General features: G+C 52.9%; 1 protein-coding gene across 1 annotated transcript in view; it reads right to left on the bottom strand.

Annotated features, from left to right (window-relative positions):
- Positions 1 to 228: 228 nt before the first annotated feature.
- Positions 229 to 25,230, bottom strand: part of Fmn1 (formin 1) — a 219,472-nt gene continuing 194,470 nt past the window's right edge. Inside the window, exons 13-16 of the mRNA XM_042687827.1 lie at positions 20,004 to 20,055; positions 16,084 to 16,233; positions 3,581 to 3,665; positions 229 to 2,215 (exon numbers count right to left, since the gene is read on the bottom strand). Coding sequence (XP_042543761.1) covers positions 2,171 to 2,215; positions 3,581 to 3,665; positions 16,084 to 16,233; positions 20,004 to 20,055 — 332 coding nt within the window. The 3' untranslated portion in view covers positions 229 to 2,170. The remainder of the gene's footprint in view (positions 2,216 to 3,580; positions 3,666 to 16,083; positions 16,234 to 20,003; positions 20,056 to 25,230) is intronic.

Raw genomic sequence — 25,230 nt, 5'->3', positions numbered from 1 at the left:
GCCACCGGTGCCTGGCTGAGTTGCATTTTTTTTTTTTTTTTTTGTCAGCCGTGGGGCTTGAACTCTGGGCCTGGGTGCTGTCCTTCAGCTCTTCAGCTCAAGGCGAGCGCTCTACCACTTGAGCTACAGCGCCACTTCCGGTTTTTTTTTTTCTGGTGGTTTATTGGAGATAGGAGTCTCACGGTCTCTCTTGCCCGGGCTGGCTTTGAACCACGATCCTCAGATCTCAGCCTCCTGAGTAGCTAGGATTACAGGCGTGAGCCACCAGCGCCCGGCCTGAGTTGCATTTTTTAAAGTCTAAGATGTATGCTTCCTTTCATTGTTCTTCCAGATTTGGGAGTGTTCCTGCAGGGGACAGCGACAATGTCACCTGTGACAACTCAGAGGCCTTAGGTGGATGGTGAGTCTCACCCACTGAGTCACAGGACCCACGGGGATCTAGGCTCCTGCCCACAGGACCCACGGGGATCTAGGCTCCTGCCCACTTGGTGGAATGCGGAGACGGCTTCTGTGGCTTTGGCAAAATCAGCAATTCTCTTCTAAAATGGAGGTCTGGGGCCTGGGCCGGGGTGCGTGAACTCTGCCCCTCCCCACATGGTAAAACAGCAATGAACAATAAGCGCGTAGGAAAGCGACAGGTGGGAAAAGGTCCTTGCTCCACACACAACTCACGCTTTCCTAGTCATGGAAGCTCCTTTCCTGCCTGTCTATTCTCATTCCTTCGGATCCAATCATGTGACTCGATCCCTTTCCTCTGGGCCTCTGGGAAGGGCATGGATCCGGCATCTATGACTTGCCGGATCCCAACTGTGCCTGCTGTTTCCTGAGGATCTGGGGCGGCTGAACCCACAGGCGGTCCCCGAGGAGGCTGAGGACTGCAGACAGGCCCTGGGCAAATACTCAGCTACTTAACAAGGCTGGAAAAGGTGCTGTTCTGGAAAGCTGGGTGAGGGACTGGCCCATGAGAGCCAGGCTGAGGAGGGATGGGAGGTTCTTGCTTGTGTCTAGACTGTCCTCTACCAACCAGAGGGGAATCTTGGGCCTCTATTCTATCAAGGCCTAAAAATGATGGTCTCTAGTCCTGTCTTCTCTCCTCATAAGATAGATTCAAAGGCTGTTGGCGTAAGGGGAGAAATGTCAGGGGGAGGTCCACGATGGTCTTCCTCTGGGACTCGAGAGCCAGTGTGAGGAAGCTACCGGCCTCTAGTCAGTAGTACTGTCATGTATTTCTTTTCATTTTGCTGTAAATGACGTTTCTGCTCTTGAGTTTCTGACAGCGAAGCACCTTCGTGCGAGCCGCTTTGTGTGCTGGTCAGCTGAGACCATGGAAAAGGCAGAGGGTGCAGACGCTGTCTCCTGGGGTAACAGGAGGCCTGGCGCAAGCCACAGGGCCTGGCATTAACCTCAGCCGAGTGTGCGCACGGCATTTATTATCCACAAACAATGGATTCCAAGTCCAGAAGACTATCACAGGGTACTTGTCCAGTGGAGGCTTGAACCCCGAGGCTGTCCCTGCTTGGATGTTACTGCTTCTCCCAGAGGTGGAGTGTAGAATCCCTGCTGGCCAAGGAAGCCTCAGAACTGGCGTAAAAACCAGAGAATGCAGCTAGCTCAATGCTGATGCCACCTTCCAGTACCAACCACTCACCAGGAAGGAGCTACTGATACCTCATCTTCCCCGCTTTCCCCTGCTCCACCCACGCACAACTTCGTTTTCTCTGCATCATGAACGATGATAGCAATGTGATTTCCTTAGACTAGGATCTAAAAGGCCTCTTCACAACACAGTTTGGGTGGATTTCCAGGGTGTCAGGTGGGAGGCAGATTGGATCCTGCTTTGCCGGGATCGGGGCGGGAGCAATCCCAGAAGATGCAGCTCTGCAGTGGCAAGGTTAGCATATCCAGCTTGGGTCAGAAAACGTCACACTTCAGTCTTCTTAAGTACACTTTGGAAAAGCTTGCGATTTCTTCTGGTTCTATAACAGCATAGACTCTGGGCTTCTAAGGGAAACTGTGATCAAATGCTCTTGCAGTGTCTCGTAGCTTCATGAGCGCTTCTGGCCGCAGGCACCAGGATCGGTGTGCAGATGCCTTGGGGAAGGGCGCCGGCACGGCGCTGTGGGAGGTGCGCAGAAGCCGCTCCGCCACCGCCATTCCGCGAGCCGCCGTCTTAGCTGGAGGTCACGCTAGCTTCTTTCTGACGCAGTCTCTCTTTCTGTTGTTTAATGAAGAAAGGTAAATTGATCATTTATTGTTGTTTCTGTTACTTTTTTCTGCCTCAAATTTTGACCGATTTTTCAGATTCTGACTAGAATGCCAAGTTGAAATACCCAAGAAGACTATCTCCATGCCTCTTTCCCTAAACGCTGTTACCTGTTCCTACCAACCTTTCACTGATTCCCCGAAGCACATAGAAGGTGAACAACCAGTCAATCAGCCAACCACGTCCCTTAATAATCCAAGTGAGGAGACAACTGTTCATTACTGTTCTCTACTGTGGAGCTGGTAGAGCCTCTGGAGCCCATAGTAATAAGGAACAAAGTTAACTGAGCTCCTGTTACATCCTAGGTACTTACATACCTTTCCCCCAGTTTCTCAAGATAACCCTACATCGAAGGCAATACTGTTGTCTTCTTTTCACTGCAGGGAGAGAAGCAATACCACTTTACTAAGGTTTTACACGTATTAAGGGTGAGGCTGGGAATTGAACCCAAGCAGTCTCTTCTCTGCTAATCCTGGATTCCTAGCTGTGTGGTCATTCTTTTTATGCCTGTAACACACAGAGAGCCACTGTGATCTCTACTGAAAACTGGGGCCTGCAGAGCCATGTCCTCTCAAGCTTGGAGTGGGTGACCTGTCATCCATGGCTGCTGGTCCTGGCTTTTGCTGTGTGCCCAATGACACAGCACAGGCTGCTGCTTCTGTATCGCAACTCTGCCCATCCTCAAAGTAGTACATCCTGTCCTGCTCTTTAAGGGTGAAACAACATAGGAGAGGGTGAATACTTTTAAATATCTTAAAGAAAAGCACCTGAGACTAGGGGTTGGGCTGTGGAAGGCTGAGGAAGGCTGTGGAAGGCTGTGGAAGGCTGTGGAATGGCAGGGGACAGTATTTGGTGTATCAGGAATTAGCTTTGTGGAGCTCAAGGGGAAACACATGAAACCACATTTTGCTCCTTTACCCCACTTTTTTTTTGTCAGTTGTGGGTCTTGAACTCAGGGCCTGGGCACTGTCCCTCAGCTCTTCAGCTCAAGGGGAGCGCTCTACCTTTTGAGCCACAGCACCCCTTCTGGTTTTCTGGTGGTTTACTGGAGATCAGAGTCTCATGGACTTTTCTGCCCAGGCTGGCTTTGAACCGCGATCCTCAGATCTCGGCCTCCTGAGTAGCTGGGATGGCAGGCGTGAGCCCCCGGCGCCCGGCCCCACATTTTTAAAACTATAAACTATTGTGGAATGTGACCTGGGAACACAGCTATTGCGTCTTTTCCTTCTGAGGTTTACCCTTTAAATTCAGACGCACTTTTTGGTACACCCCAGTTCCAGTGGGGATCTGGAGGCTACGCTGGAAGGTGCAGCTTACCAGACTAGCGGCGGGGTCGATCTTCTTGGTCTCCACTTTCTTCTCTGCTGTCAACTTGCTGACTGATGCCTGAGCCATTTTCAATCTAAACAGAAACAAGGTAGGGCAGGGAGAGTGCAAAGACAAGAAGAGGAATAAAGGAGAGAAAGGAGGCAGTCAGGATGATCAGAAATCCAAGTGTTTCTGAACAATAAGTATCACATAACAACAGGATGATGTTCCAAGAAACGCAGGGTCAGATGCCATTGGCAGTGACCACGCTGTGTGGGTGCCCGGCATCAGCCCCGAGCGGCACGGGCGCTCCCAGAGCCACCGGCAGTGGTGAGCACGTGCCTCAGCATGTGATCTACAGAGAAGACAAGAACGTGGGTGACAGCAACCTCCAAGCTCTGCGATCATCTTCTGGGATGTTAAATGTACACGTGGTATGTTGTTGCCCACCATGCTACGCTGCGTGGAACTACACTTTTCAATGCAGACTCTGCTTCCATGTGAAGGCTCAAAGCGAGTGTCTCCTTGTCTGGGATGACTGTGGCGGACTGTGAGTGTGGACAATGCTCGGGAGGGCCGTCTGCGCAGCACCTGCTTGTTCAGAGTCAAGCTTGGAGCTCTCCCTCTCTCCTCCCCTCTCCCTCTTTTTCCCTCTCTCCATCTCTCAGTAACCCAGCTGTCCACACGTAGAAATTAGTTCCAATCACTCCAACGTGCCACTAGAACATCAGACAAAGGTGACTGTTTCCTATAACTCAAGAGGACATACTTCATGGAGCTGCCCTGAGGCCAGGCATTTCTCAGTGTTGCCACAGGTCTCGTGTCAGCACCACCCTGCCACCTGTGGTCACCGGGTGGCTACACCCAACAAGGGAACAAGGCGCCGCAGGGATCCAGTCCAGGCTGGAGAGCACAGGATGCAGGCCGGAGGAGGATGGAAAGGGAGCCTCATGCATGCCTCCTCCGCCTGGCTGCTCCCCAGCCAGGTTTCCCTTCCTACCAGTGCTTTCCCAGCCCCGTGGAGCCGTCAGCACTGCTGTCTCTTTGAGGGGACTAACAGTTCCTTTGCACCCCTGAATCCTGGTCTCACCTTTCAGAGTTTTTCCCACCCACGTCTTGCATGTGGCAGTGACCGCTGGGTGGTGGTAGAGGACGTGGGTGGTGAGGGGTGGGAGGTGGACGCCAGTCCACAGCCCCGGCCCCTGCAAGCCCTTTCCCAGGAGTGGACAGCACACCCCCACTCTGAGGGGTGATCCTGATCTCAGAGACTGTGTCTTCTTTCCTGCAAATGTCATCCGTCAGAGGTCACAGCTCCTTCCCCAAGGAACTCAGGCAACAGGAAGTGAGACGGCGCAGTTAAGGAACGCCAGCCGGGGCTGGGAAGGCGGCTCCGTGGTAGAGCGCTTGCCTTGCGTGCCTGAGGCCCTGGGTTCCATTCCTCAGCACCACATAAGCAGAAAGAGCCAGAAGTGGCACTGTGGCTCAAGTGGTAGAGTGCTAGCCTTGAGCTAAAGAGCTGAGGGACAGTGCCCATGCCCAGAGTTCAGGCCTCACGACTGACACTAGACACACACACACACACACACACACACACACACACACACACCATATGGGGGTAAGTTTGTTCAATTTTCTAAATTTCAGTGCCTTTGTCTATCAACAGGCCAACAGTGCCAACATCGTGAAGTCAAGGCGAGAGGTAAATCACTGACACACGGGTAACACCCAGCACGCCTGTCACATGCAAGTATTCACTAACAGACAACCTTCCATCAGGAGACGAGGAACTCTTCAAGACTACACAGCCTGAGTGTGGTGCCACATGCCTGTAGTCTTAGCTACTGAGAGGCTTGGGCAGGAAAATGCTTGAGCCCATGAGACTGAGACCAGCCTGGACAACACGGCAAGTCTGTCTGCCACTTTTTTTTCTTTTTTGCTGGTTCTGTGGCTTGAACCTTGGGCCTGAGCACTGTCCCTAGACTCCTTTTGCTCAAGGTGAGTTAGTGCTCTGTCACTTGAGCCACAGGGCCATTCCTGGCTTTTTCTGTGATTAACTGGAGATACGTCTCACAGACTTTCTTGCCTGGACTGGCTTTGAACAGCCATCCTCAGAACTCAGCCTCCTGAGTGGCTGGATTACAGGCGTGAGCCGCCGGCACCCAGCTGCCTTTCACATTTTTTCAAAAAGTAATGCATGACTGGCTACAAGCTAAACATATGGAGTGATACCCAAGTACTGTTTTATAGTAGTAACATGTAGGTTCATCCTGAAAACAAACCAACACTACAGTCCTGAGATTCAGCTGACCAAAGCACCACCTGAATACAGGTTCTAAAAGTCATAGCCAGAAGGGGAAATATGGTATAAATATGACAGTGATTTCCACATGGCGTCAGAGAGAGCGTCAGAGGTGCTCCTCATTTCCTAAGCTCTCCCAAGGTCTTACAAAACACTGCAGCTGTAACCAGCTGGGGCGGGAACAGCCCTGTCTCTGCTCTCACACAGGGTCGGCCCTGTGGCTGGGACAGTCCCAGGGTAAGGGGGCTGGAGAACAGATAACCGCACGTCCCAAATGGTTCCCCTCATTCCGTCCCGTGGATCAGGACGGCCTCAACAGCGTGCAGACCTCTGAGATTCCCCCGCCCTCCTCCCGCACAGGCACTGGCTCCCAGTCAGCTGCAGCAGGATGCACAAGCGCTGCCTGCCCTGGGCCGGGGAGTCAGCACTGGAGGCTTGTGGGCTGGATGCTCGCGGGTGTGCGGAAGCGGCCACAGAAGAACCCACGCGCAGCCAGGCAATGCTGCGTTCTAATACACCTCACGGACCAACCCAATAGCTTACCGAACCGTGGAGTGCCGGCTCTCGAGCAATCCAGCATCCTGGGCTGAGTTCAGTCTGTCTGTCTTACCTTTCAGGACCAGGCCTGCTTTCATAGGAACTCTATGCTAGTCATCAGAGGCAGGCCCTGGACAGGCCAGCCTTATGCACCCTTCCCCAATTTCTTTACCTGCTAAAACTGGAGTAATACTGCATCTAAACAGAAGCTGCTGTAAAAATGAAAGACGTAAGACGTGTGCCTCCATATCCCACGCGCCTGCTGCGTTACCATCATCTTGCCCAGCGCGGCGCTGAGCGACTGCCGGCCCGCTGTCCACGCGCCTGCTGTGTTGCCATGGTCAGTGCCCAGCGCGGCGCTGAGCGACTGCCGGCCCGCTGTCCGCCCTGGCTTTTCTCAGCTCTTCATCTTGCTTTCGCTGTTCTCGCAATGGTGGTCTTACCCATTTCCATGTGTTCCACCTCTCCCCATTCTCCTATTCCCAGCTTAAGTGCCTCACATCATGAAAGCTTCCTTCATCTCTCTTAGGAGTAATTGCTCTTTCTTTTTTCAAGTGAAAAAGCACTTTGTGCATCAACTTAAGGCACTTACAGCTTTTCATCTTAAAACTGGTCAAGTATCCTGTTTCTCTTGGCCCAGAGGCCCCCTGGAGGACAGTGCCAGGCTTCGAGCATACCTCCCAGTGTCTGTGTCTCCTAGCACAACTCAGTCCCCAGCAAGTGTCTACGTGACTGTGAATGACCTGCACCCATAACCTTCCTTCACACCCTAAACAGCTTTCACGGGCAGTCAATACAAAGTGGTAAAACAATTACATTTTGCATCTATCCTAAGAACTCCTTTCTGGTCATCGATTAACCAACTGAGTCCTAAATAAGGCAAGATGAAGGATGCTGAGTCCTACAAGTATTCAATGCACTGGAAGTTACTTATTTACCCAAAGAACAGGAGACCTAGAGGAGTCATAAAGGAAAAGACCTGGATCCTTCTGCACTCCACAGAAAGGAGACACCTTGACCACAGCTGCTGAAAACATCAGCTGCTGGTCGAGGTGAAATGCTCCCAAGGGCAGAAAAGTCAAACGCAGAGAAAAGAGCCACAGACATGGGAGATAATCCACTTGTCCTGAGCAGGCCAAGCAGACCTCAGATTCACACACACACACACACACATACACACATGCACACACACACACATGCACACACACACGCACCCATGCACACACATGCACACACACATGCACACACACACATGCACACACACACGCATGCACGGATGCACACACACATGCACACACACGCACACACGCACGCATGGATGCACACATATGCACACACACACATGCACACACGCACCCATGCACACACACACGCACCCATGCACACACACATACACACACGCACGCACGGATGCACACACACACATGCACACACACATGCACACACACGCACGCACGGATGCACACACACATGCACACACGCACGCACGGATGCACACACACACATGCACACGCGCGCACGGATGCATGCTCCTCCTCCCAGGCTCCCCCTTCACTCCACTTTTCTCTCCACCCTGGCCTTGGCCCTCAGATCAGCCTCGTTCTGGGGGGGCCTCAGATCAGCCTTGTTCTCGGGGGGCCTCAGATCAGCCTCGTTCTGGGGGCCCTCAGATCAGCCTCGTTCTCAGGGGGACCCTCAGATCAGCCTCGTTCTGGGGGGGGACCCTCAGATCAGCCTCATTCTGGGGGACCCTCAGATCAGCCTTGTTCTCGGGGGGACCCTCAGATCAGCCTCGTTCTGGGGGGGGCCTCAGATCAGCCTCGTTCTCAGGAGGGACCCTCAGATCAGCCTCGTTCTCAGGAGGGACCCTCAGATCAGCCTTGTTCTCGGGGGGGACCCTCAGATCAGCCTCGTTCTGGGGGGCCTCAGATCAGCCTTGTTCTCAGGGGGACCCTCAGATCAGCCTCGTTCTGGGGGGGACCCTCAGATCAGCCTCGTTCTGGGGGGGACCCTCAGATCAGCCTCATTCTGGGGGGGACCCTCAGATCAGCCTCGTTCTGGGGGGCCTCAGATCAGCCTCGTTCTCAGGAGGGGCCCTCAGATGAGCCTCACTGGCAGCCAGGGTCACAAAGTTCTCCAGCTTGAAGACTTAGCTGGTCACAGGGCAATATCTGTTCTTTAAAAGTGATCCCGTGATCAGTTAGCCTATCATGTCTACTTCCTACATGCGACCACTTTCCTTACCCCATTCCTAACATATTTTTCTTGCACCAGAGGAATTTGGAGACCAACTTTCTGCCGCGACACAAATCAACCCCTTGGTAGTTTTCGTGGAGTCACCTGCAGAGCCCAGGCTTTGACTGCTTCTGTCTGCAGAGCTCTCCTCCAGGCCCCGGGGAGGCGCGAGCAGAGGGGCAGACTCGCACTGGAATGTGCGGCCAGCGAGCGCCAATCGCTCAGCACTCGGGAGACCCAACGCTGCCAGCCAGTCCGGAGAGGTAGGTGCAGAGTGAGAGGAAGCAGCAAGGCCTTTCCTGGCGGGAGAGGCCTGTGGGAGGCAGCCTGGAAAGGAAGGCGGCTCTGTGTTGTACATCTGCAGGTGAAGTGGAAATGCACAGCTCATCTCTGGGCGACAATTCCAGTTTTGATACTGAAGACAGGCATGTGCTTGCAGACACCAACTCCCCATTTTTCAGTTTTGAAACCTGTGCCACGGACCGAGTCTCACCAAAAGCTGGAGCTGAGCGGAGCCTGTTTGCACCTCGCTGAAAGGTGAGGAGACTGTCTGGGGCCGGAGCCTGCCTGGCGCCCCCGGAGCTGCTCCCTGGACGGCCCCCGCCGTGCCCTGCCCAAGGCGGGGCTGTCAGAGCCCCTCAGATAAGCAGCTTGAAGTACTCTGGCTGAATGAAGAGACCTACCTTGGGTTTCCACGGCTCTCTGCCAAGCTGAGAAATGGGGTGTGGACAGATGCTCTCTGAGGCCTCGATTTAGGCTCTGCAGAGGCTCCCAGGCTTGGCAGAGCACCACACTCAGAGTTTCACTTCTCACTTTTTTTTGTTATTCTTTTTAAAAACAAATGGAAAGCAACACCATCAAGAATAAGCATGTGCATTCCCTTCAACAAAATAATTAAGATGGTAGATTCTGGGTAAAAGTGACCCCTAAATTTAAATACATGTCTGACAATCTGCCACTGATACAGTGATGGTTCATTTGTTCAGTAAACAATCAGTCTGAGTACCTACTGTGTGTAAGGAAATAAAAGGCAATGTAGAAAAAGTGGTACAGACATTGTACTGATCTTTAAGGAGTTTCAACTTACCTAAGGTACAAAGTATGTGCAGTATTACTAACTAAATGAAAATCAAATCACTAGGTACCCAAAGTACAGTATAATACAACTCTCAGGATTCTGGAGAAAATGGATGGGGGGTAGTGGGCTGTGACCCCCTAGATTAGATTCTTCTGGAATAGAAGTCCAGAGTGAATATCACCTGAGACATCATGATATTCTGAAAGTATGTGTTAAATATATGCATATTTAACAATAACAGATGTTATTAGATGGGAGGGGTTAACACGGTGCTGTAAGCACACGCAGCCACTCGGCTGGGTTACACTTGGCTGCGGGCACCGGGTCAGGCTAGCTCAGGCCCTGAGTGTGTGTGAGTGTCTCCAAGGCCCACAGCTTTGTAGAGTGTGGCTTCTTAGGACATCCTTTCCTTTTCCTTTTCGAAGGAGTCAAATCCACGTTTTATCGTTGTGTAGTTAATTTGCATAGAGCTGGGACAGAGAGAGAATTCGTGGCCACCGGAGTCCAATAGCATTGCCAAGGAGGCGTATATAGACGCAGCTGAAGGCAAAGCATGTTCTTGGTCTGGGGGGGCAGGTGTCCTCAAACCACAGCTGTTTAGACTTCTCTCCCTCTCGCCAATTCAGCAGACTTGCCCGCATGTCTGCCGCGCTCTCCGGTGTGTTTGGAGGTCTGTCCGGCGAGGGAGCCACGCTCTCCGGTGTGTTTGGAGGTCTGTCCGGCGAGGGAGCCACTGGTCTCCTGTATTTCCCCGCTAGCACATCATGGGTCTGTTGAGGGTGGCCTTTTTATGGCTAATCATCTTCCCAAAGTCCTCCCATTTCCTTGGGACCATTTTCTCCTCTAAACTCAGGATACTAGGTGTCTATTTAGTGCCTCTTGACTGTATTTTCTTCTTATTTGTGGCTTGTTTGCAATTGTGCAGTAGTCATCTTTCCATGTCCTGCTTAGGAGATGAGGAGGTTTTGTGTCTTTGTGGTAATGATAACACTGTTTATAACTTAGGTATTTGTGTACTTGCACCGAACTCCTATCCAATGTGACTTAGAAAAACTCAGAGTTTTTCCAATTAACTAGGAGATGACTATTTCTAAGGGTGTTTTTTTTAAACATGAGGGCTCTTAGCAGTTAGTTGTATACAGTTGAGACCATTTAACTATTAATGGAAAAGTTACTGTCTTAGAAATTACTGGAATGTTGTGTATATATGTCAGTGGCCGAGCAAAATTCAATTCATACAAATGTTAGCTTATGGAACTTTTCTGGGAATAACTTTTCATGTGAATAAATGAGTTCCTCTAATGTCTACAGGTACGGCCTCCCTGGTCTCCAGCTCTGGCCCTAAGGCAGCCTGGGGACGAGAGCTCTGAGAACTCCCTGTGGGTAACTCTGGCACCCTGGAACGCGTTGTTGTAGAGCTAGGGAAGCTGCCCAGTTAGCCACAAGAGCAGCAAAGTCCTGTGGTCTTTGGCTGGATTAAAATCCAAAGAAAATGCTTATTCCCTCCCTCTGGTGTAAATTATAGCTATGTGCATAATGAAATTTCTTATTTGCATTTCACCAAACTCCAAATCCCTCCTTACTTAACCATTATGAGTTTTTTTTTTTAGTTTTTTTTAGGGGGAGAGGGGGGTTCGGTTATAGGCCTGAACTCGGGGCCTGGGCGCTGTCCCTCAGCTTTTCAGCTCAAGGCTAGCGCTCTACCACTTGAGCCACAGCGCCACTTCCAGCTTTTTTTTTTTCTGCCTACGTGGTACTGAGGAATCGAACCCAGGGCCTCATGCATGCAAGGCAAGCGCTCTACCACTGAGCCACCTTCCCAGCTTGTTTTTTCTTTTTTTAATGGCACTTTTAAGGTTTGCTGTGGCCCAAGGTGAACTGTTTGCCCAGACTTTTTATTCCTGGAGACAGACCCTGGGGTCTTCTTCACCTTTTACAAATTCACAGCTCGTTTTGTGGGTGGTTTGTGTGTAGTGGGCACATGTGGGCACAGTGCTGAGAGTTCCTAGGTGTTGGAAAACTTCATAAGTATGGGTCCTATAGCTCAGAGCAATTAAATGGCCAAAGAAGAAAAAAGAAAGAAAAAGAGGCAGACAATGAGTAAAGATAGATGATAAAAGAAACAGCAAGAACCAGGTTAACTTCTTACAGATACGCACACACACACACACATACAAGTTCTTGCTGCCTCTGAGGACAAAATGTAGTCTTGATGAACTATAATAAGCAACCAAATGCAATGCTGGACAGAGATAAACCCAGGGAAATAAGTTGCGCATCTCTCTCAATTTAAAAATGATTAATATCTTCCAAGAAGACCTGGGAGAGTGGGGCTAAGTCACGGCAGACATCTACCAACTCGGGGGAGCAGCTCTTCCTGCCTCGGTCTCCCCCAGTCACCGCCAGGCACTGCAGGCGGGTCCGAAGTTGGAACTGAGATGCCACACAGTTCCTTCACGAACTCAAGAGCAAGGAAAAAGGAGACACGGAGGCTCCCAGGATTGTAGGAGCGGCCTGCAGGCTCAGGGGCTCGTGACAATTGGAGCAAGACGAGGTCAGAGCCACTGCTTGGATCCCACTCCATCCTAAAACACGCATGCCACCAGAGGGCCGCCAGGGCCCTCTACACTAAGTAACGGCACTCATCAGTCACAGAGTGGAGGGAGCGCTGAGTTGCGCCGTCTAGATGCTTTCCCGCAGCCCTGGGCATGGCTGCTGTCCCTGGAGAGCACATGGGATGCTTCGCTTGGAGGTGAGAATGCCACCCGGGCCAGCAGAGGCGGGAGGCGCAGACGGAAGGTCTAGGGAGGAGGGGCTCCGGGTCTGTGCCCAGACATGGACATTTGCTCTTTTATCTAAGGCTGACTACATGACAAGGAAAATGTAATGTTATTAATATGCCATCATGCAGCAAACTGCTCTTCTAATGAAACAGCTCATCTTCAGGTAAACCCATATGTCTCTTCTATACCACTGTGGAGTTGTGCCTGATACTAGTTCAAGGATACTGGTTAGTGTTCACCAGCAAGGCACAAGAGCATAGGGTAGTGTTACATAAACGATGACAGAGTTATCCCCACTCCAGCACCAGGAAGCGGTGCCACAGTTCACACACACACACACACACACACGCACATGCACACATGCAGCACACACGCACACGCGTGCGCGCACACACATGCGCACACGCGCGCACACACATGCACGCACACACACGCACACCCTCGGGCCCAGGAAGCAACGAGCAGTACACAGGCGTGGGAGCCTGTGGCTCCTTCCCCATCATTTTGAATGACAGCCTCCTGTATCTGCTGTTCCCAAGTTAGGGGCAAGACCTATCTGGAGTTTAAACACAGGGCCATCTTTACCAGAAAGTGGCAACCCCCCACAGCCAGGGCAAGCAGGGTAACGGACACACACTCACGCTCAGACACGCACACGCACACACACAGGCACAGAGCCCCGCCCCCCTGAGGGTAACGGACACACACTCACGCTCAGACATGCACACGCACACACACAGGCACAGAGCCCAGTCCCCCTGAGGGTAACGGACACACACTCACACTCAGACACGCACAGGCACACACACAGGCACAGAGCCCAGTCCCCCTGAGGGTCACGGACACACACTCACGCTCAGACACGCACACACAGGCACAGAGCTCAGTCCCCGAGGGTAACGGACACACCTCATGCTCAGACATGCACACACACAGGCACAGAGCTCAGTCCCCCTGAGGGTAACGGACACACACTCACGCTCAGACACGCACACACAGGCACAGAGCTCAGTCCCCGAGGGTAACGGACACACACTCACGCTCAGACACGCACACACAGGCACAGAGCCCAGTCCCCCTGAGGGTAACGGACACACACTCACGCTCAGACACACACACACACAGGCACAGAGCCCAGTCCCCCTGAGGGTAACGGACACACACTCACACTCAGACACGCACACACAGGCACAGAGCCCAGTCCCCCTGAGGGTAACGGACACACACTCACGCTCAGACACACACACACACAGGCACAGAGCCCAGTCCCCCTGAGGGTAACGGACACACACTCACGCTCAGACACACACACACACAGGCACAGAGCCCAGTCCCCCTGAGGGTAACGGACACACACTCACACTCAGACATGCACACGCACACACACAGGCACAGAGCCCAGTCCCCCTGAGGGTAACGGACACACACTCACACTCAGACACGCACAGGCACACACACAGGCACAGAGCCCAGTCCCCCTGAGGGTCACGGACACACACTCACGCTCAGACACGCACACACAGGCACAGAGCTCAGTCCCCGAGGGTAACGGACACACACTCACGCTCAGACACGCACACACACACAGGCACAGAGCCCAGTCCCCCTGAGGGTAACGGACACACACTCACACTCAGACACGCACAGGCACACACACAGGCACAGAGCCCAGTCCCCCTGAGGGTAACGGACACACCTCACACTCAGACACGCACACACAGGCACAGAGCCCAGTCCCCCTGAAGGTAATGGACACACCTCACGCTCAGACACACACACACACAGGCACAGAGCCCAGTCCCCCTGAGGGTAACGGACACACCTCACGCTCAGACACGCACACACAGGCACAGAGCCCAGTCCCCCTGAGGGTAACGGACACACACTCACACTCAGACACGCACAGGCACACACACAGGCACAGAGCCCAGTCCCCCTGAGGGTCACGGACACACCTCACGCTCAGACACGCACACACACACAGGCACAGAGCCCAGTCCCCCTGAAGGTAATGGGCACACACTCACGCTCAGACACGCACACACACAGGCACAGAGCCCAGTCCTCCTGAGGGTCACGGACACACCTCACGCTCAGACACGCACACACACAGGCACAGAGCCCAGTCCCCCTGAGGGTCACGGACACACACTCACGCTCAGACGTGCATGCACACACACAGGCACAGAGCCCAGTCCCCCTGAGGGTCACGGACACACCTCACGCTCAGACACGCACACACAGGCACAGAGCTCAGTCCCCTGAGGGTAATGGACACACTCACACTCAGACACGCACACACACAGGCACAGAGCTCAGTCCCCCTGAGGGTCACGGACACACCTCACGCTCAGACACGCACACACAGGCACAGAGCTCAGTCCCCTGAGGGTAATGGACACACTCACGCTCAGACACGCACACACACAGGCACAGAGCTCAGTCCCCCTGAGGGTCACGGACACACACTCACGCTCAGACACGCACACACAGGCACAGAGCTCAGTCCCCTGAGGGTAATGGACACACTCACGCTCAGACACGCACACACACAGGCACAGAGCTCAGTCCCCCTGAGGGTCACGGACATACACTCACGCTCAGACACGCACACACACAGGCACAGAGCCCAGTCCCCCTGAGGGTAACGGACAACCTCACGCTCAGACACGCACACACACAGGCACAGAGCCCAGTCCCCCTGAGGGTAACGGACAACCTCACGCTCAGACACGCACACACACAGGCACAGAGCCCAGTCCCCGAGGGTAACGGACACACACTCACGCTCAGACGTGCACGCACACACACACACGCTCAGAGGCCCACATTCAGAGCTGGTGCTCTCCCTCTGCCCCACCGACCCCCACCTAATAAAGCCAGGAGGCTGGGAGCGGGCGGGAGCGAGCGGCACGCAGTTTGATGTCCCCAGCAGGACACGGGGAGTCAGCAGCGACGCTGTAAATCCAAGCATGGCCTCAGCCCGTGTGAAGTGGGGCCTCTGCCTGGCAGAGCTCCCTTTGATGCAAGCGCAGCGTACTAACGGGAAAGCGGTCACTTTTATTTGTCTATACTGTCTGCAACAGGGACCTGACCCATTTAGTGCAGGCCAGCGTGAGCACGCACAGAGAAGCAATCTGTTGCAAATTAGCACAAGTCCCCTTTCATTGACTAGCTAGTAACTGGAAGTGGTTTAGAAAGTGCAGCTTACCAGACCTGACAGTGTATCTGCCTGTGTGGACAGAAAGCTCTCCACCACTCCCCAGGCCCCGAGGCAATAATCCTTCCTGGACATCTACTTGATCCCAAAGAAAACACTGACTGTGACACACACACACGCGCGCACACACACGCACGCACGCACACACATACCAACGCATGCACACATGTGCACACACTCACACACGCATGCACACACACAAACACGCACACATGTGCACACACACGCGCATACACACTCACACGCGCGCACACACACACTCACACACACGTGCGCACACACATGCACACCCACACGCACACACCCACACCCACGGCTCTGAAAGGGCCCGTCTGCTGGGCTCCTCACGCAGCCCCTCACCTTTCTTTAGATATGTTTTTACTCTCTCGTTTCCAGATCGTCTTGAAGTCGCTGCAGAACTCATACCACACGGTAAACACGTAGCTGGGTGTGATCTCCTTCTCACCAGCCTTTGGCTTCATCTCAAAATATCCCACCGTTGTTTCAAAACTGTAAGAAGCAGGGAAGCGAGAAGGGGGAGCTGTCAGCATCAGAGCCAGGGAGCGCGAGGAGGCGGGCGGGCGGCCACTGGCCTCGGGAAACCCAGGGAAGTCCAGACCGACTTGCCAAGAAATGCAATTTGGCTGGGGAACCAACGGGCACATCTGATCTCCATGAAAACAGCATGCATGTTCCAGGGGTGCATAGATCAAACTGCCTGAGTTTGCTCTGCTTCTCAAACCCATGTTGGTTATCTGCCCTGGACGATGTTGAGTGATGACATCTAACACCGACCGCACCTGCAGCATGCGCCGCAGGCGGCCCGACAACCCACTTGGAACAATCTGTTGGATGTCTGAGGAAAACGAGGTTCGGGGCCCTGGCATATTCTGGCTGTTGGGTTCATCACTGGGCACCCGCGACTCTCAGTCTCTTACGTGACTTAGACTACAAGCTCTTGAGGACAGCTACATCTTAAAACCTGATATGGATACGAGAAGGTAAACATGGAGCCTAGGCAAGATTTGGATGAAAGACTATCTCTGATCTGTAACAAGTGATCTCCAGTCAATTTGGAAAAGAACTCAGGTTTTCCAAACTACATTCCCAGGTATCACACAAGCCGCCCCATGAAAGCTCTGGACCGACGGCCAGGGCCTCCCACGCAGCCCTTCTTGGAGGCCCTGGCTTCCACTTCAAGCCATTTATAGCTCTGAACTCCATCTTTCCCCCCTCACCCAACCCCCTCCACGCCGAGCTAATTTGCCATGAGCAAGAACAGTTAAATAGTCCCCTTTTCTAGGCTGTTGGAAACTAATCAAACCAGGAATTGCTGGGCATGTTTATTACTCAATACTCCATCAGATTTTTTTTTTGGTGTGGCCATCCTGAATACTGAGTTTCTTAAGGAACTCTATTCAATGGTGATTGTAAATGCTGAAGCCCTGTAACTATTATGAAGTATACTTTCATCTCCTCCTCAGTTATTGGACAATATGTATCTCATAAGGTTTTATCACATTTCACAGATGAACTGTTAATTGATTCCATGGCTACAATTAGGTGAGATCCAAGCCCGAGCTACAGCTCTGAGCCCTATAAACTTTTTTGTGCTTCTGTAAATCACAAATCTGTTTTTAATGCAAATTAAAAATACTGGCCCACAGTTAAGAAAAGACTAGAAGTGTGTAAATGCAGAAAGGCAGAATCTATTTAAGGGCTCGGTGATAATTCCAGACGTGCATATTTTAGACGCACAGCGGGAATTGAAGTGGCAGTCTACTCTTGCTCCAGGCATAGAACCCAATTCTGTAAGAGTCAAAACACCAACTAAAGCCAAAGGAGCATCCTGCAGTAAACATGTCTAGTTCATTCAAGATGGACAGTGTACTGATTGTAGCGCTGGCATGCACGAGGAGAGGGTGACGTGACCTGGACAAGCAGGCTGGACTTTCCTGTAGAGGCCAGGGCTCCAGAGCCGGAAGGAGCGACAAGGTGACTTTTTCAAGTCTCAATTTACCGATGAGAAAACCAAGGCCTGGAAAGTGGTGGGTGAGGTTGGGCAGCAGGTCCGCTGACCCGTGACTCCCTTCTGCCCTCTGTGCTACCTTCAGCAAGTGCCCCCCACAGGGGCACGCTATCACTGGGCAGTTGTAGATGTACTTGTGCATTCATAAGGAGGGGAAAGCATTCCCTTTTGGCACTCAGAAGACTGTCTTGTTTCTGCTTTGCAGTGGGCTGCCGTGACGGGACCCGCAAAGTGTCACCTGTGGCGCTCACAGCCCCTCACGGCCTCGGCTTTGCTGGACCACGAAGCAGAGACACCGGTGCAGTTCCAGAAACTCGTATCCCCACCATCTGCTCTCGCTGGCTTTCCCTGGACTTCGTGAGGCCCAGCTTGCTTACTTCTAAGGAAACACCACGTTTCAGCATTCTCCCTCCAAGTATTCTGGAAGTTCATGAAGCAAGTGAGGCCACCGTAAGGACGCGCCCGACCTGACTTCAGAGCCAAAGCCCCACGCTGCACTCTGAGCCAGCGCTATCCCGTACGGTCCGGGCCTCCCTCTGCTGTCCCAGACAACGCTCCTCACTCCAAGGCCAGCTTTGACTCAGAGGAGAGGAATCACTGAAAACCTCACGAGATCTACTGATACATGGAGAAGAACACAGAAAGAAAATTGCTGATGATTAAGGACAGGAAACAATGGTCAATCAAGCCTTTCCAGGTTTCTAATTGCTAGCATTTAGCTGTGAAGAGATTGATTTCTCATCACATACTTTGTTTTGTACAACTTATTCTACACTAGCCTCTGGCTCCTCTTCTCTCAGCTATAATTCCTGGGATGATCTGCATCCCGCTCACTTGGCCTAACTTTTGTCAAGTTCAGGGGAAGATGATATCCAAGAGCCCCAGCACAGGGAAACATTTTGTTTCCATGTGGAGATGCCAGGGAGGAATGCACCCATCCACGTACATGTGTGTCTGAGAACTGTTTAGGAAAAGCAAATATCCCTTCGCCTCAGAGAAAACTGTTTCTCTTGAGAAGAAAGCGTAAGACTTTACTGAGTCTCACACGAATCTTGCGACACTGACCACAGGCTCCTGGAAGAGCACAACAAACAAACTGCGGTTTCTACATTCAAGATGGGTCTAACGTACTTTATGTATGACATGAAAGCTAGTCTACCTTCCCCACAGAGCCATGGAAAATGCTGACAGCCAGGATTTATGACTCCTCTTAGCACGGCTAATGCACAGCAGCTCTGGCCTCTTCAAGGCGGCCTCCTTCCCGTCACAGGATTAGAAATGTGACATTTACCCTGGAAGCTGAATTGGCTTGGCCAGTACCAGTGTTCCCTTGTTGATGGTCGCTTGTCTGTGTGCTAAATATCTCTATAACACAGGCATGATTTTATACATCGAGGGAAGAAAGCTTCACACGGAGATTAGCCAAGAGATGGGCACAGAATTCCAAATGAAGGCCATTTGCAAAGATAACCATGACAAGATGATAGGAAGGACTTGAGCACTCTGTGCGTGGAGACTGTGAGGCTTCCCTGATCCTGCTTTCATCGGCATTTTCACTCTGTTGGCACCTGTCGCGTGAGCCAGACAGTGCTGTCTGCGGGTTTTCAGGGCTCCAGACAGGAGGAAGATGCTCATTCGGGTCCACTCAGTTGCACTCGCATTCGTAACTGGGAAATGCTTCTCATTCCCTTTGCAACGCTCACTCCCCCTCACTTAGTCTTCTAGTCATTTTAGGACAGATACTGGCAGAACCAACCCGCATGCCTGGCCCTGGCTGAGAGACCACCGCGGTAAGCTCCTCCTTCGAGGGAGGGAGGGCCAAGATGGCTGGCCTGGCTAACTCACAAAAAAGGAAAGCCCGCCAGGGCCCATCGGAACCCGTGGTTTCCGGGTCCTGTGGTGACGCGGCCGGGGGGCCGTGAGAGGCTGATCAGTGTCTAACAGATGTACGAAAAGCACGGCTGCCCCAGAGTTGTGGAAGTGAGATGAGCCCACACCAGCAGCAGCAGCAGCAGCACGCCGACCACTTACACTGGGTCACAGGGCAGGAGGGAGAGCGGTGGCCGCCAGGAGCGCGGGCAGAAGGGAGCGGAGCGTGTGAACGAGCAGAGCTTCAGTTGGAGGAGAGGGCAGAGCTCTGGTGATGGATGCTTCAGGGCAGTAATAACACCAGTGACACTAACAAATGCTACTAGGAAATACTACCATATAAACAGCCAAAGGAAGACCCGAGACCATCCAAGCTGCTTACCTTTTCTGTGCTTTCTCCAAGTGAGCTTCTTCCGCTTTATGCTCCTTTTTGGCTGTGAAAGAAAAAAGGTTATGATTAAAACTGTTTCCTTACACACCTCTGGTGTCATTTCGTCACTCCGATGCCTTCAATCGCGGTTCCAAGATGTCAGATTCATGGGTTTGCAACTTCCCGCGCTGCCCTGTGGTTTGGAGACAGGACCCACTGTATCCCTTGTCATACTGCTTTGTTGTGCTTCCTCTGGGACACTTGGGAGAGCAAAAGGGAATAATAACACCGCATGCCACTCCCAACTCTTTAGGAAATTCAGGATGTTTATAAGTGCACTGAGAAAGGCCCAGATAAGATAACCGCATGACACGGAGACGCAGCTCTGCACCCAGCAACAACAACTCATAGCTGCAGGGATTATTTAGTAAAGCTCTTTGTTTTTTTTTTTTTTTTACATGTTTTCTTTCTAACTCAAGGTAATACCTTCAGGATGATCAGGAAAATACACAACTTGTAACATAATGTGTATTGTTACCTACGCAAACTTGAACTTACAATGATGCAGAATGAATGAACTAAGATGTGTCAAGTGTGGGATCAAGGGTTTGGAACAGGTGAACATGGGGTTTGGCTTACTTGTAGCGGACTTCTCGGCAGCTACAAGAGGCCTGGACGGAATGTCCTTCCCACGGAAGGCTGTGTCCTCCACACTGGGGGGTTTGGAAAGGCAGCTCCTCAGCAGCTTCCACGTCAGAGCCTGCCGCTTTGCCTGAACTCTCAGCCGCAGTCCCACGCCCACTGCACTGTGGCTGGCCGTATCAGGGCGCTCAGCAGTCACTCCGTGGAGGAGTTGGGCGTGGCTTCACGGGGCACCACAGCTGTGTGGTCTTGCATCCAGACGCCAGGCTGCCTCTCAGCAGCAGTAAGGCCGCTTTTCCCTTTGATATTCACGTGGCACCCGAGTAGCACTTTCAATTCCCCTCGGGAGCTTTCCTCTGCATTCAGTCTGGCTAAATTTTTAGTGCAAGATGCCTCGCCTTCTGCTTTTCTTGGCTTTTAACATACCTTCATCTCCTAGTTGAACATCCTAAATTTTGAATTAAAGTGAGAGGCTCTTCCTTCCACGTGAGCACTCAGAGTCCGCGGCAAGGTTATTCACGGACCTGCGTCTCAGGGCACAGGGAGGCTGAGGAGGAGGAGAGACATGGGTGGTGGCAAGTGGGTGGAGCGGTCGGGTCATGTACATCCATGGATTAAGTGTTAGAGGGCACAGCTCCAGGCGGCCAAGACCATTACAACACTCATGTCAAGGACGGCCGATAGAGCCAGGCTTTGATGGCTTATACCCACGATCCCAGCTACCTGCACAGTTTGAAGCCCGGCCTCAGCTCCCGAGAGGAAATGAGAAATAGCGGTTCAGCCAGTCGAAGATGGCTGGGCGGCTGGTTCCCATCGACCAAGGTCTGTGACAGACAGTCTAACGGGGGAGACACTGCTTTCCTGAAAGGCTGCAGTAACCACCCCAAGTCCGAGAGCTGAGGCGTGCAGACATTGCGCTGTCTTCCTCGGATACCGCGTTCGTGACTAGTGGCAGCTGTGTGCATCTCTGCTCAAGCCAGTCTGGCAGTGCCATTTCCCAGCAGCCTCTGCTCTCGATGTGTCTGTCACCTTCCAGAAACCTCCACAATATTTCATAGATTCTCATTGCCATCTCTACAGTAGTCTGTGACTAGTGATCGTTCCCGCTCTTTTTCGCTGGTGCCAGGGCTTTAAGCTCTCAAGTCATGCCTCCAGAGCAGCTTTTTGGTGGTTGTTTCAGAGACGGGGTCTTGTGGCATTTCTGCCTGGGCTGGCTCAGTCTGTGATCCTCCAGATTCCAGCCTCCGGAGTAGCATTCACATGGAGCAGTCCAAGTAAAACACTATGCAGAGGACATAGGGATCTATTCCAAGTGTAATTAAGTCATATTTATGGGTACCATCAGCGAGGTAGTAAATTGTGAAATGAGGAAGGAAGAGAGGCTTGAATATCTTCCTAGTATTCTTTGCAGCCTATTACACTTTAATACACCATGGTTTATGGACCTGACATGATTGGTATAAACCAACAGGATGACAGTAAAGAAGCTGTTTTTATTGCAGCCGTATAAGTAGAGGAGCCCAGGGATGCTAATGAGCACAAGGGCAGCCGTGCTCTGCTCCGTGTGGTATCTACCGGCGTGAACAAGGCGGCCATTTTTCATTCCTTAGGAGACTGCTCTGTGGTACACTTCCCGGGGGAAAAGACTGCTGTTGGCAGCAGAGGTGACAGTAGACCCCCCGGATACTGGGAAGACAAGAGACATTCAGACGCACAGAGCCACTGAGTTCTGAAAGCGTTTACCGTATCTTTCTCTCGGAACATTTATCCATGGAAGATGACACGTTACCTAGTCTTCCTGCCTTATTAGCTCTTCCAGCTGCATCCCATCAGATCTGACGTGGAGCGTACGCGGGGAAGTACGTGGGTGATCCAGGTGAAGCGAGTGAGTGTGTGCAGGACTTGCTGGAGGATGCTGACACCTGCCTCGCTCAGCCTCCAGCGTGTGGCCAGATGTCCTTGACCTGTGCTCACACAGAAGCACACTAGGGAGCTCAGGCTTTTGGCACAAGGGACAAGTAAAAGACATTGTACCAGGAGCTTTGAAGCGGTCACACAAAGACAGCCTTTAACAAGCCGTCATGGGTCCTGTCCTCTTCATCCTCTGCCATTTCGCTGACTTTCATAATGGAACTTGAATGCTTCTTCTCTAGGCACCAAAGAAATACAACACACTGCTGTTGCCTAACTTGGGACCCGGGCTGCTCTCACGCGACCTGCAGGACACCGGGGAAGCCAGGGGTCGATGGTCCCTCAGCGCCCCTCCCTGCCCACCGGCTGCATGTCAGCAGGAACATCGTTAGATGTATTAGATGCTCTTTGGTCATTCACATTTTTACACTTCTGAATCCAGATGCTTCACAGAAGTCCTAGGAGAGCTGTTGCGGTGACATTTGAGTTAGGAAGTGTTATAAAAGCGTCCCTGTTATATATATATCCTGAGAAGGGCTGTACCATTCTCATGTTATGATGACCTCAGCGATTATTTACACAGGTGATGGCCGAGATGAAGGGATTGCCCTACAGCCTCCACCAGCCGCCTGGCTCCACATCCAGCCCTGCTCTACCGCTGCTTCTGTGAAAGAAACTTCTCTGTCGACGCTAGGGAGGCAACGTGGGCCACAGCTTTGCACACATCACACTGCCACGCCAACCACGGCAAAGGCTTTGCACACTTATCACACTGCCCACGCCAACCACCACAAAGGCTTTGCACACATCACACTGCCCACGCTAACACGGCAAAGCCTTTGCACACTTATCACACTGCCCACGCCAACCACCACAAAGGCTTTGCACACTTATCACACTGCCCACGCTAACACGGCAAAGCCTTTGCACATTTACCACACTGCCCACGCCAACCACGGCAAAGGCTTTGCACACTTATCACACTGCCCACGCCAACCACGGCAAAGGCTTTGCACACTTATCACACTGCCCATGCCAACCACGGCAAAGGCTTTGTGTGGCCTTTTCCCCCCCAGTATACTTTAGCTGAGATGTTTTTCCCCCCAGACTCAGGTAAGTTTTTCAACTTATGATATTGAGGAGACTCTCAGCCTTTCAGACTCTGTAAGGAATGGTGCTCCTTCTTAAAGGAATCCATTAACTAGCATTCTACCCCTCCCCCCGCTCAGTGGCGCCGGGACGCAGTGGGCGCAGTGGGCGCAGCGGGCCATCCTCGCTCAGCAGCAGACGCAGCGGGCCACCCCACTCAGCAGCGGACGCAGCGGGCCATCCCCACTCAGCAGCGGGCCATCCCCACTCAGCAGCGGGTGCAGCGGGCCATCCCCACTCAGCAGCGGACGCAGCGGGCCATCCCCACTCAGCAGCGGGCCATCCCCACTCAGCAGCGGACGCAGCGGGCCATCCCCACTCAGCAGTGGGCCATCCCCACTCAGCAGCGGACGCAGCGGGCCATCCCCACTCAGCAGCGGACGCAGCGGGCCATCCCCACTCAGCAGCAGGCCATACCCACTCAGCAGCGGGCCATCCCCACTCAGCAGCGGGCCATCCCCACTCAGCAGCGGGCGCAGCGGGCGCAGTGGGCCATCCTCAGCAGCGGGCGCAGCGGGCCATCCTCACTCAGCAGCGGGCCATCCTCACGCAGCAGCGGGCCATCCTCACGCAGCAGCGGGCGCAGCGGGCCATCCCCACTCAGCAGCGGGTGCAGCGGGCCATCCCCACTCAGCAGCGGGCCATCCCCACTCAGCAGCGGGCCATCCCCACTCAGCAGCGGGCCATCCTCACTGGGCACAGTGGGCGCAGTGGACCATCCGCACTCAGCAGCGGGTGCAGTGGGCACAGCGGGCCATCCTTACTCAGCAGCGGGCCATCCTCACTCGGCAACTTCTTGTTTTGGGGTCACACTGACACAGTTCTCAAGAAAGCTGTGAAGCCATGTCGTCCAGCCATTAAATTGCATTGCAGAGACAAAGGGCAACGCAGCGCGTTGACGCTGTGACCTTCCTGGTGACGCTCACCGCGGCGGATCGAGAGCGCACACCTCCCAGTGCCCTGCGCGCCCCAGCGAGCGCGGCTCCCCAGGACTCGCAGACGCAGACCTGGTGCCCAGACCCACGCTGAAGCACACGGTCTCCACAGGAGCGTGCACAGCAGAGGGGAATTTCAGCTTTCACTCTGAATTTCCTGACTCTTGACGCGTTAACACAGACCATGGGGCGAGTGGCTCGTGAGCGCTCACGGGAAGCAGGTGCTGCGGCCTCCGGGCCGAGAGTCTCCACGTCGCGCCACCTTCCAGGCCCACAGGTACCTGGGACTTGTCAGCATGCGACCTTTGTAAAAAGTTACTTTCTGATTTATTTTTCACAGATACTTCTAAATAAGCATATTTGTGGCGTAGGCTTTTTTCACTTAGGGAACAACTGTAGCCAAGATCCTGCTTCTTCTCTGCCGACCTTCTCTCCCGGCCATCTCACGCCCGGCGGGAGGAGTAAGATCTTCTACGGCACTCTCTAACTTCTTAGTGTCGCTTGGACACTGAATTCAATGACTGCATTGTCCAGAGAGACAACACTGTAGAAAGTACAACAAGTGACAACGGCGCTAGATTTAAAAATAAAATGACTGTTTG

The sequence above is a fragment of the Dipodomys spectabilis genome, unplaced genomic scaffold, assembly GCF_019054845.1.
Source record: "Dipodomys spectabilis isolate Male_0828 unplaced genomic scaffold, ASM1905484v1 ptg000108l, whole genome shotgun sequence".
In the NCBI taxonomy this organism is placed as follows: domain Eukaryota; kingdom Metazoa; phylum Chordata; class Mammalia; order Rodentia; family Heteromyidae; genus Dipodomys; species Dipodomys spectabilis.
This window is presented reverse-complemented; position numbering and strand designations above follow the sequence as displayed.